Source organism: Lingula anatina, chromosome 5 (genome assembly GCF_051362555.1).
Source record: "Lingula anatina isolate TDL-2025a chromosome 5, LinAna3.0, whole genome shotgun sequence".
NCBI lineage: Eukaryota > Metazoa > Brachiopoda > Lingulata > Lingulida > Lingulidae > Lingula > Lingula anatina.
Window position 1 is genome coordinate 16,558,896 of NC_141771.1, and position 12,044 is coordinate 16,570,939.

At 38.0% G+C, this 12,044-nt stretch overlaps 2 protein-coding genes across 4 annotated transcripts in view; both read left to right on the forward strand.

Annotated features, from left to right (window-relative positions):
- The first annotated feature begins 100 nt into the window (after window positions 1-100).
- On the forward strand, window positions 101-2,725 carry LOC106152166 (uncharacterized). The gene is made up of 3 exons (XM_013525666.3): window positions 101-842; window positions 1,289-1,459; window positions 2,421-2,725. The coding sequence occupies exons 1-3, from the start codon at window positions 218-220 to the stop codon at window positions 2,639-2,641; spliced, it is 1,017 nt and encodes a 338-aa protein (XP_013381120.3). The 5' UTR covers window positions 101-217; the 3' UTR covers window positions 2,642-2,725.
- Window positions 2,726-11,513: 8,788 nt separating this feature from the next.
- Window positions 11,514-12,044, forward strand: part of LOC106166097 (RNA-binding motif, single-stranded-interacting protein 2) — a 110,998-nt gene continuing 110,467 nt past the window's right edge. For 2 of the 3 annotated variants that reach the window (XM_013544521.2, XM_087013925.1), the window contains exon 1: window positions 11,730-12,021. In XM_013544521.2, the coding sequence (XP_013399975.2) occupies window positions 12,016-12,021 (6 nt within the window). In that variant the 5' untranslated portion in view covers window positions 11,730-12,015. Of the gene's footprint in view, window positions 11,690-11,729; window positions 12,022-12,044 lie in introns of those variants that run through there. The other variant, XM_013544524.2, reaches the window with a different exon arrangement.

The window sequence follows — 12,044 nt, forward strand, 5'->3', positions numbered from 1 at the left end:
AAATCAAAATATTTAGGGTTAAATACCAGAACCTTATCATCACACACGCCTGACCGATTTTCTGACCCCCTTTTTATCTTGTGTAACCACATATACGTGTTTCTCATCAGTCCCAAAAGCACAAAAGCAGTTTAATCCAATTTAACGCGACTACTTCGCTGCTCATCCTCTTCGTGACGGCCACGAGAATTGCTGAAGACGCCAAGACGACGCCAAAATGACGATGACGAAGCTTTTGATTACGTGCGTATTGTTCTTTGCCTGCTGCAGTAATGGTCAAGCGCAGATTTTGCCGGCCGGTGGTCAGCCAACTCCAGGAGCAAGTGACTACACCAAACTCCTTCTCCAGGTCCAGAACTACCTTCTCCAACTTCAGTCCACTGTGGTTGACCACAAGCAGCTTCTGATGGCCATGAAGGACAAGGTGAACGACCTCGCGGTCACTGACCAGCAACTAACCTACAATATCACCCTGCTGGAGAACCTTGCGCACAGCCAGATACAGAATCTACAGAAGCAGATGACATTGGTTTCCAACCAGAATGCCAATGTGACGGCATTGGTCCAATCCCTGCAATTGACCGTCTCCAGTCTACAGAGGGAGATAGGAGCGAAGGAAATCGTCATGAAGGCACAGGAGGCAAAACTTGACCTGCTGTCTGAGCAAGTCGCCAATCTGACCGCTGTTCTCGGTGACCAGGTCGCCTTGACCAGTTACCACAGCAGCCAAATCAAGACTCTGGAACTGGCTTTAGAGAAGCAAATCGCCAAGGTTTCGGCTCTAGAGGCGAACCAACAGGCACTAAAAAGCACAACTAAACCAGCTGTTGATCCCAGCAAATGTAAGTGAATTGCACCCCGCAATCGGATATATATATAAATGACAATCACACAGAAATCATGGTGTTAATTACTTAAAGAGATAACAACTCTTCATTTTGGCGGGAAAAGTGGCTGAAAAGATTTCAGAATACTTGCGATAACCGCTTTTTTGTGGCAAAATGGAATTAATTATATTTTTGTTTTGTTTACACTGTATTTATTGCAGAACTTTGAATTTCCTGCGAAGAGTTGTTATCCCTTTAAGATTTCAACCGCATTTGAATACATTAAAGGCGAATCTTGCATATGCAATCATTATTACAGCAAGGGGAAGGGGTAGGAAAGAAAAAGAAACTGATTTTTTTGTTTGTATATTGATCATAATATAAAAAACGAACAAAATTGTTATAAAAGTCAAAATGAATTTATTAAATATTAACAATATTTCATCCTAATTCTCCCACAGTTGGATTTACCAAATACCAGAACTCATGGTACAAGTACGTGAAGAGAGTTTCCAATTGGAACGACGCCGATTTCTACTGCCAGCAGTTGCTCCCGGGTGCCCGCCTTGCCTCCATAGAAAATGAGCAAGAGAACAACTTCGTATGGAACCTGGTTAAGGACGTTCACTCAGGTGAGTCTATCTTTCTATGACAGACGCACTGAGCTGATTATTTGAGAGTGTTTTTGAATTTGATCTTGCTTAAGCCCCCTACACACTGAAAAGTTGGCGAATCACCTTTGGCAGAAGAAGCAAGGCAAAGTAGAAAATTATATTGAATGTGAGGTTTTTTAAATTAGATCTTACCATTCGCCCTCCTCTTACAAGTATACTATCTGGGATTTCCCCACCAAATCGAATTTTCCCCGAAAAAACAAAAAGGGAGTGTCACCTAATTATGAATTGTTGCTTGACTCGTCCCTACAGCTGGAGTCGACGTACTACCAAACGATTTGCAAGCCATTAAGCCTGCCACGTATTCCTGTGTATATCGACATGTATATGTAACATGGCCTTGAATTTTGACGCTTACCGATTGGTCTAAAAGCTGTCACGTGAGGTCAATCATTTTAGTGAACTCACTCCCCCAACTTTTTTGTGTACATCGCGTAAGACAGAAACTGCATCGATACGTTATCGATGTGTCTTAGCTTTTGACAATTATTCGTGTGATTTTGTAACGCTGTAACAAAGCAGTTATACCCATGTTGTGTTTGGGCAACTCTGGACTAGGTTCAACCCTCTACGTCAATAACTGCACAGAGGTGCTTTTTTTTGTAGGGTGTTATCGTTTTTACTGTCTGAATTTGGAAAGATCAGTCACTTTGTAGGATATGACTTTCGGGTATTTTCAGACTTTGATACTATACCTTTAAAGTACCATTTACCATTGTATTCGTGTTATGAATAGGGCCTACTGATGTGCCAAAATAAACTAAGCTGAACATCTCTCTCCCTTCAACCACTGCGATAAAACCCTGGATAACCATTGACTGATCTTTCAAAAATAGTGCCTCGGTCTCTGTTGTTTCCGGCATCTCGGGCCTACCTACGGATATACTAAAGATATATTTATCATTTTTTATTATTTCAGACGACCGCGTTTGGTTGGGTGCCCATGACAGAAATAGGGAAGGTTCTTGGTTCTGGGTGAATGGCAAGCAGATGAGGTACACTAGATGGGACAATCGTCAACCCGACAATCAGAACGACGAAGACTGCCTTGACATGTGGCAAGAGCACGGTCGCTGGAACGATATGGATTGCTCCTATCGAAACCAAGGACTCGTCTGCGAAATAAGCGCAACTGCTTAACACTGCGTCATCAGTAAAGCTTCCTTAGACCCCCATTCCCATACCTAGATCGATCTAGCAGGATCGACCCATCTCCGAGGGGTTTCTCGCTAAATTACATTCAGCTTAAGCGGCTCTGATGTCTGGCACGCCTACTAGAGCTGTTACGGGATAATTAACTCTCGTTTAATAGCTTCAGTGGGCGTGCAAGACATCTAAGTCGCTTCATCTGAATGCAATTTAGCGAGAATCCCCTTGTTGATGGGTCGATCCTGCTAGATCGATCTAGGTATGGGAAGGGGCCTAAGTGTGCAGTTTGTAAGCTGCTACTGACACACTTTAGCGTATGTCAAGACCTTTGTATTTTCTTTTATCATTACGCAACCGTAAACTCAAAATTAAAAATGCTATTACTTTGACTTATGCACATCTAGCGTGTAAATAGGTCGAAGTGACACATTTAAGTCATCGAAAACATTCGAAATTTTAAGTTTCCTGTTGCGTATTGAAAAAAAATTTTAAAAAAACCCCACAAGGTCTTGATATACGCAATAATGTTATTTTACAGTGTTTTGCCTGACTATGCAGCATCTTAACAGCCTCCTTCGTGACGTTTTTGTCACTTTATAGCTTAACAATCTTCTCCATCAAACTATGGAAATGTTAACTGAATTACTTTGCGGTAAAGTCCCTAACTGCGCAGTATTGCTGTTGTCTAAATTTTCACTTTGCCGAACTATCTTAATAACTCAAAATTAAAACAATAAAACAAGATAGTTGCTTTAATGTCCTGGGTTAATAGATTTTTAATTTAAAATTAATAAATAATTCCGTTGCAATCTATGTATTTTTATGTGATCATTCACCTTAAAGTTAGACTGTTTCTTGTTCGAAGTCCATTTGAAATTCGTTAACTTAACTATGTGGCTAGTTTTAAAAAAAGTACAGCCAAAGGTTAAAATTTTTTAAAAAGAAATCTTGAATTAAATTCATTAAGATAGATCATTTGACCCAATTTAATTCAAGGCAAATCCTCCCATTAGTAGCCCCTAAAGATACAGAAATCGGCGGTTTAAAGTATTTTTATTTCCAAAATATGCGCACTGTTTTATCAATCCAATACTTTTTTAATTTAATTTCACGACTTGTAAGTTTATCTTTTTTACTTTTAAAACTGCTATCAAACTTAGGACCTAAACTTAAATTTAGCTTTACGTTAAACAGGGGCCAAGCATTATTCCCTTTCGATCGGTCTCTTTTGCCTTCGGGGTTCGGTTTCTAGAGCAGACACATTGTGTAAAACAAGAGATATATCACTATTTCTGAGTGCGACAATTTATTTGTATTCATTTTTGTAATGAATATCAGACCCTACTCTGTACCATGTTGAAACCCCGGGAATAAATGTAACTGTTCAAGCTGCCCCCGTCGCCAGTTTCCACTGAAATTCTTTACATCTGAGTGAAATGTGAGGCACTGTTTTAAAGTTTAATTCATTTTGGTACGTTAGTGCTAAGTGTATATCCACCAGTATCAAGCCCGTACAAAAAGTAGCATTTTGTCGTTTTCTTACGTTACTTTGACAAATTGACCCAGGGCATTAATGTTTACAGCAGGTGACACCATCACGCCACTTGTTATGCTTCTTCTCACGCGAGAAACAGTATGAGACTCTCCCCTCATTTTCTCCCTCTTTCTCTCACACATGCACACACGCGCGCGCGCACACACACACATTGGGCCGTCTTCTATGCGTATCAAAATGTCAGTATGTATTCCTTAGCTTAACACCCTATTCAAATGTTGCCTTTGTCGAAATGAGAAAGGCATTGATTTGCAATTTGTATTCTGCGTGAGTGCAAAGAACAGAAAGAAAAAAAGTCGTTTCCTTATTTACCTACATGCCGGAAAATTGATGTGAGAACCTATTTAAAAATTGGAAGGAGCACCCAACAAGTAGACTTTTATTCACATAATTTTTGCCAGTGTGTGTGTGTGGTGTGTGTGTGAGATGTGTGTGTGTGTGTGTGTGTGTGTGTGTGTGAGATGTGTGTGTGTGGGGGGGGGGAGGGGTGAAATTTTCGCTTGACATTAAACAACATCCATCTCCGCACACTCCCACCACCAACAACAACTACAGTACAACATCACCAAAACCACCTATTTTACTCTAGGTGGGATTATAAGGAAGCACTTACAACCAATTGCTGAAGATTGGGGCTTTCGTTTTTTACTATAGGCCTAGTTGGTTTTATCAGCGATTAGTATCTCGCATAAATGTGTCTTAGGCGTGACCTGCCATTTAAGCAAGCGTGACCAGAATTCAGAATGGTAACTCCTTAATTAATTTTTGTTTTAAAAGAATTTGAGTATGAGTTCATAATGAAAAATATCGCAAATGTTATTACACTGCAGTGAACACCACCGTATATAACTAGTATGTACAGTTTTATGAGCCAAGAATAATCAGCATTTTGAATTTTTCCTTTTTTTTTTTTTTTTTTTGTTCTCAGTTCTCAGGCCTTTTCTACCGACCAACACTCTTTTTAGTTCCAAACTTATAGAAAAAGCCTCTCCGTATACCGGCACAACTGTAAACATACGTTTTCATGATCTCTCTAACTCCTTCTGGCCTAGAAGTCAGTTCAAGGCATCTCTTCCATTGTCTGTCTATTCAGAAAACTGGACTATTAGCTGTGTTCTTTATTCTGTCACTTCAAAGAAATACACATTCCATTGGGATATGCTCACCACCTATTTTTACCAAGTCATCAAAATGAACAAGATCTCTCTCACACCATCCATAACTGGCCAAATTAAAACGACATAAAGGCCTACACAGTAGGTGTTAGATGTCCCGATAACTTATAGGGTAGGTAGCCCCATTATTTATTTATCAAAGTTCTGTTCTTGTTGGAGTTCCGGTGGTGTTGAGCCTGGTAGTGCCAATGGCCAGTACTAGGTGAGACCGTGGGAATGAGTCAAGATATGTGAGGTCGAGGTCAAGGTCAAGGTCAAGGTCAAGGTGGCCCTGTGGCGTGACGTCGCGGTGACAGGAGTGGACAGGGGACTTGGCTGCGTCAAGGACGTTAGCTGTCCGGGAAGATAGATTTTGTTCCGCGTATGTCCATGGTCATCATAACTTGTACGTCTTATTAGTTTGGAAACAAATCTACATCACAACTCTTCTTTTAGACCGTCTTTTCCATTCGTCTTTGCCCTTTTTATACTTAATAAACATTATTGCATAAAATGAAATTAAGAATTTCATTATACAAATAGGAATTAAAGTCATCTCACGCGTCTATTTAAGACAAGTCCATGTTGAATAATTTTCATAAATAATACATATTTAGGAACAATAAGACGAAGTGGACAAGAATTCAAGACACAGAAGGAATTGTGGGTCAATTGATGGTGTAGTTCTGAATATGGGGAAAATAGTTCGCCTCTTAGTAACAATCCCAGTGATGTAAGCAGTTTTTTTAACCTCCACTCCATCTGTACACACAGAGGGCGCACAATAAAAAGATTGTGGAAACTCTACACTACACTGAAAAGTGGCAAATAATAAAAACAAGAACAACAACAACAACAATAATAATAATAATAATAATAATAATAATAATAAAAACAGGAGAAGAAGAAGGGTTACAAGCGGGAAACACGGCTGCTGGAAAGCAGGCCTACTCTATTACATGTATATCAACAGATTGCATTTCGTTACTTTCCTCAGACAGAATATGGTCAAATTAAAAATGGTATCCACACACAGCACTGCCTCAAACCACCTCACCAGATCTTTAATATGGCAAAATGTTGTCCCTGTCCGCTTTGTCCCTGCAAAGAACATTAATGACCTGTCTCTTATTTTAGCCTTTTATTTCGACATCCACTTTTCCATAAACGTATGAAATCTTTTTGAATGAAAACAGTCGTTACCGTCAATCTTAAGTTTGCATAGCCTATACAATGTAATTTGTTAACTGAATTCAAACGCGACTCAATTAATTTTCATATCAAAACACAGGCCCAACGAATATATATTACCGATTATAGATGGTGTATTATCACGAAAACTCCGCCAAGAAGTCACGTAATTCCTTTTTACCGCTGCGATGGTTCTGCCATCTATCGGCATGGTGAGAGATTAGACTTGTCTTCATGTCTGGTACAAGTTTTTTTTTTACAATGATGTATGTATATACTCCCCAGATGGCAGTCGTTCTCAAGACGTCAGGTAAGGTGTCTCTTGTTTTTTAACGAAGCGCTGCTTCGTATGGAACTGTCATCGGAAATGAGTAAGCAAGATTCCTGCCCTAGCCTTTGATCTCATTAATCTCAAAATGGATAAACGCGTAAGCTTACAAAGAAAGAAAGAAAGAAAGAAAGAAAGAAAGAAAGAAAGAAAGAATGAATGAATGAATGAATGAATGAATGGATAAGCGTAATTAAATAAATGAATAATTAAGTAAAGAGATAAAATGGAGCAGAGTGAATTGCCTAGTTTCAAGCGTAGAGCAAGCTCTCTTACGTGAGCAATTACGTTGATGGATTTACAGGAGTAAAACGAGGTGTCAAGCTAACAGAATATTAATCCACTTTAAGATGACGCAGTTAGATTAGACATTTTGGGTGCTCATTGGGTAACATACATGCACATCCCCTGGATTCGTTCAGTATAGGTGTATCATTGTAGTTAAGACTTGCCCCCCCCCCCAAAAAAAAAAAAAATAATAATAATAAAATATAATATAATAAAATAAATAATAATAAACGTTTAAAGAGAATGTCACTTTCTTATCAAGTTCTTTGTTGGGGTGTAAATTGCATAAAGATGTATATTGGTGATTAAGGAAGCTGAACTGATTTTGAAAGCCAAAAAGAAAAAAACGCATGCTCACTGCAACATGGAAGAAAATGATAGTAAGTTGTCTGGTATGAAGTTCACATACCTGCATGAAAAAATAAATAAATAAAAATAATAAACAGAAGATGGGAGGAGATGGCACCGGTAGCACCTGTTTAAGAAAAATGTCCATTTTGTCCATTTGTCGACGTATTTATGTAAGAGAACAATATACCCTACAGTCCATTTAATTTATTAATTTTTCCGTTTGGGTCCTCAAACTTTTCCTTTGAGCCTTTATGATGTGCAAAAATAAAACAAAACAAAACAAGATTATAAGGATAAATTCTAGTTCAAAGTACGTTTTATTTTGCCATTTTGTGGCGTAAAACTGATGCCTTTTCCCAGGGTTTAAACAAAATAAATCACTCGATCAACCACAAAAGAGATTTAAACTGTTCCTTCAAAAGTTTGGTCGTAAGTTTAACTTACTTACCTGACCTACTTAGCTGCCACATGTATAAGCAGGTACATGCAGCATAGAAAGCCGGCAGAAAATCCGTTCAAATATAATTTTTCGGGTAACATTAAAATATGTCTTTTGGTAATTCCCTTAGCTTTACTATTGGAAACTACAAGCTGGTATTTGGTCGGCGTTTGTGGCAAAATTTTGACTTCAGTTGCACCTTAAAAACTTTCCACTTGAAAATGCGATGTAAATAAACCAAAACGTTCCGGTAGTGATTCGTTTCTTGTCACATATTACATATTAATAAGACCTGCAAACAAATAGTGCGCAGAAAGAATAAGTTCAAAACATAAAAAATTTAAAATTCTTTTAATAATCCCAGTCTGTTTTAGTCGTCTCTGCTTTACTTTTGGAGAGGTGATCCACGATTCCTTCTTTTCTCTGTCGCCTTGGAAACCATACCGACGTGGTAACAGTACCAGTTGTGAATGTTGAGATCACATTTTCTAATCTGTAGGAGATGAGAATTTGAAATAAAAAAGCTTGCTTGTTTTCTGGATCATTTATACATTGGTAATATCCAATGAGAAATTTCTGCCGGCTCGAATTTACCAATGATTTTGTTTAAAAATCCTAATATTTGTCTCAAAAAATTCCGTTTCCGCGTTTAGTAGGGTAAAGCAACGTGAAAGAAAAATACTTGCCAAACGAGGAGCGCGTGCATATTTTGGTTGCACCGCTCACTTCGACTTCAAACTTTTGTTTTTTTTAAACAGCTAGACGAGGGTGCGGCAGTTAGAATGTACACCTGCTTCTCGTTTTTCAAAAACGTACGAACTCATCCTTTGGTGGTGCCAGTTTAGAGAAACGTCGTTTGTCAAAATCATTGTTCAGAGACGAGAAGTAACTTTTACTTCAAGTTTCGGAATATGTCTTCTAATAGTTGCGCTAATTTCACCGTTATTTTTTTCTTTTATTTTTTCTTTTCATAATTCCAAAACATCTTTCATAAAACTGTATGTGCGCGACTCTTTTTCTTGTCGCAACCGTTATTCGGCCAAATGCACTTGTCTATATAAAGAAAGAAAGAAAAAAGGAAGAAACATAAGATGATAAATTAGCAGATGAAATGTTGATGAAAATATCCTAAAGTTTTTTTTTCAGCTCGGCAAACTCGAGTGAAGAAAAATGTTGTAGTACAATGAAAAGGTTATCCATATTATTGCGCTGTGCTTTTTTCCCCTTTTAAATAACGTATGCTCGTCCCTTTGATGACCAAATTCCAGCTTGCAATCCAAGAAAAGTGCGGGTAGTTTCAAACCTTATATCCTATAGACACTTAATATTCGACACATTTTTTATGTTTTCTGTCCAGTATCCCTCGTGAATTTTAATCACGAACACCATTTTCTTATCCAACTGAATCTATGCCTTTATAATATTGACGGTGCGCTCCGTTGTCACTGAAATGTGCGAGACGGAATATTGTGCATGAACTTTGGGTAAAATATAAAATGAACTTCTCTGTTGCACTTTTCGATGAAAATCACTGACGATGACGATTCAGTGAAAGGCATTTTCACATCATGGGCATCCATAGACTGATGAGAACGATTTTCATTCATCCGCCTTCCACGTCAAACTCCATCTTGTTTAAGTGAATACCCCATGATCCTGGGTCTTAGCTGGAAAACGCAAAACTAGACGCTGGTAAAATTTACTCGACTTTAAATCCGGATAATTGGCCGGTAGGGTGGACCATCATGGTGTCAGTGCCAGGTCGTGAGACCTTGGTTTGTTTTGATCATCACCACAGCAGTTGACAACTTGATAAGGACACGGTTGTCGGCTAAGGCCCCATTCAGAATAAAGGACTAACTAGTCCAAGGGTCAAATATGGCCGACTCACTTGAATACTTCCCCACGGTATATCTATTCAGTGTCTTTTAGCGGCTTAGAAGACAAGCTTTGTAGTGGGTCGCCATATTTGACCCTCGGACTAGTTAGTCCTCTATTCTGAATGGGGCCTAAGTTGTCAGCCTCTCTCTGCGTGGCGCCTACGGTTTCCGTTCAACGTGTACAACCGGTGTGACAGGAATGGTAGTCCTAGGAAAAGAAGTCCGGACTCCCATAAATAAGTACATGTTAGGGTTAGTTGGAGTAAGTACAAATACATGGGACGAATGTCACCTGTACAAATTAAATAATGGGGAACGGACTGCGATTCCTAGCGGTCTACCATTCCTGTTACACTGGCATACTGTAGGCCTATATAGGCCTACAAGTTTTAGTTTTTCTTTACTTTTTGTAGAAAGGGCTTTAATTTATTTCTAAAACAGACGTTAATATAATATTTTATCATTGTTTTCCTTTTTATTTTTAAGAAATCAAAAGAAATCTTTGGACCTATATTTCGGAAAATCTGTAACTTATATATGTACATGTTAAAGTTCCACTTCTTCATGACATGACAGTGAAACTTCATTTCTTTTATTATATTTTTTATATATACAGGTGGTATCTTTATAAAACCTTATTAAAGATCTACCGGTCCAGTGAACATAATTTTCTGTAAGCATAGAATAGAATACAGCATAATCCGTTGCTGAGCTATAAATTAAAAAAGAAAAAAAAAAAAAAAAAAAAAAAAAAAAAAACGTGTCCAAAGATTTATTTTGATTTCTTTAAATTACAATAAAAAAGATAAAATATTGAATTAATCTCTCGTGTTTTAGAAATAAAAACCCTTCGTACATAGGGTTAAGAACGACTAAAACCTTTATTTATATCGGTAGCCCTACAATTAAAATTCGTTATTTAAAGTTCTATAAATCGGCTAATAATTACTTCATTTCATGCATAGTTTGCCCTATAATTCCGTACGAGCCGTAACGAAAAAGTCCTTTAGGATCCTATAAGACTTGGTTTTTCGTAAAGGAGTGTCTATAATTGTAAATAAGCTCTGCTCTTAGTCCTCAAGTGCACCATAAAAAATAAATAAATACATAAAATAAATAAATAAAGAGGCAAAGAAAATTTGAATTTTGCCAATCATCTAAGTTATAAAAAAAGTGATGACAAAACTGGCGCTGGGATATATACCTGATATACGTTCAGTAACAAAAATAAAAATAATAATAGGGCCTAATAATAATAATAATAACCCGAAAAAAATGTTATTTTCGCCTAGGCATTGTTTTTAAGTACCTATTTGAGGCTCGTCTTCTTAGACATAATTCAAGCCACATGACATGTGGGCGTCCTTTTCGTGGTCTTATTTTATTTACACGTGAATGTTTTAAATTAACTTATTCCTATTTTGGTTTGCCTGAAGCCCGCAAAACGTGTCTTCCCAGGTTTTCCTATCTAACGCAATGCAGCAATATTTTCACGGAAACTTAATTATCGCAAAGTGAATCGTCGCAATAAAATACTGCAATAATTAATGTTAAAACCATTACAAAAACACATCGTCAAAAGGACAAAGTTTTAGGGAATTTACTTCCGTCACATCTAATTACCAGAAGAAACTTCCTGGGCCACCGCGAAGGTAAAGGTCGTTTCATATCAATATCAATGCGCAAACAAAATAGGTCACATGTGTAAATATTGACACAAACCACTTTGAGTTATTGGGTACAGTGAACAGACTTCCCTGGGATAGGTCCGCAATACAGCAACCCAAGAGTTCAGAAAAACATGTGTGGTAGGAAGAACTGAGAAAAGGATAATAACAGCGGGCACCTTGCTGGTAAATTGGTGACCTATTTACCCCCTGCTGTCCTAATTTCGGGGGCGTAAAACTTCCTTGACCTAGATTAGTAGCCGTACCATATATCTAACATATTTAGTGTAGCCAATTTGCATATATGTCATTATTATACGTGTGTGTGTGATACTATCGTAACTTATTAGGCGGTTAATTGTGGCCCGTGCCCGCTCAAGAATAGATTCCTGGAAACGTGAGAGGAAAGTGAACTGAACGCCAGTGGGACTCAACGAAACGTTGCAAAAATTAATCGGCTTCCGTTTTCCTCGCTGCTGTACAAATCTCGCGATTAGCTTCAAGACGGCCTTATGCAGGTAATATTGTAAAGCACATCACG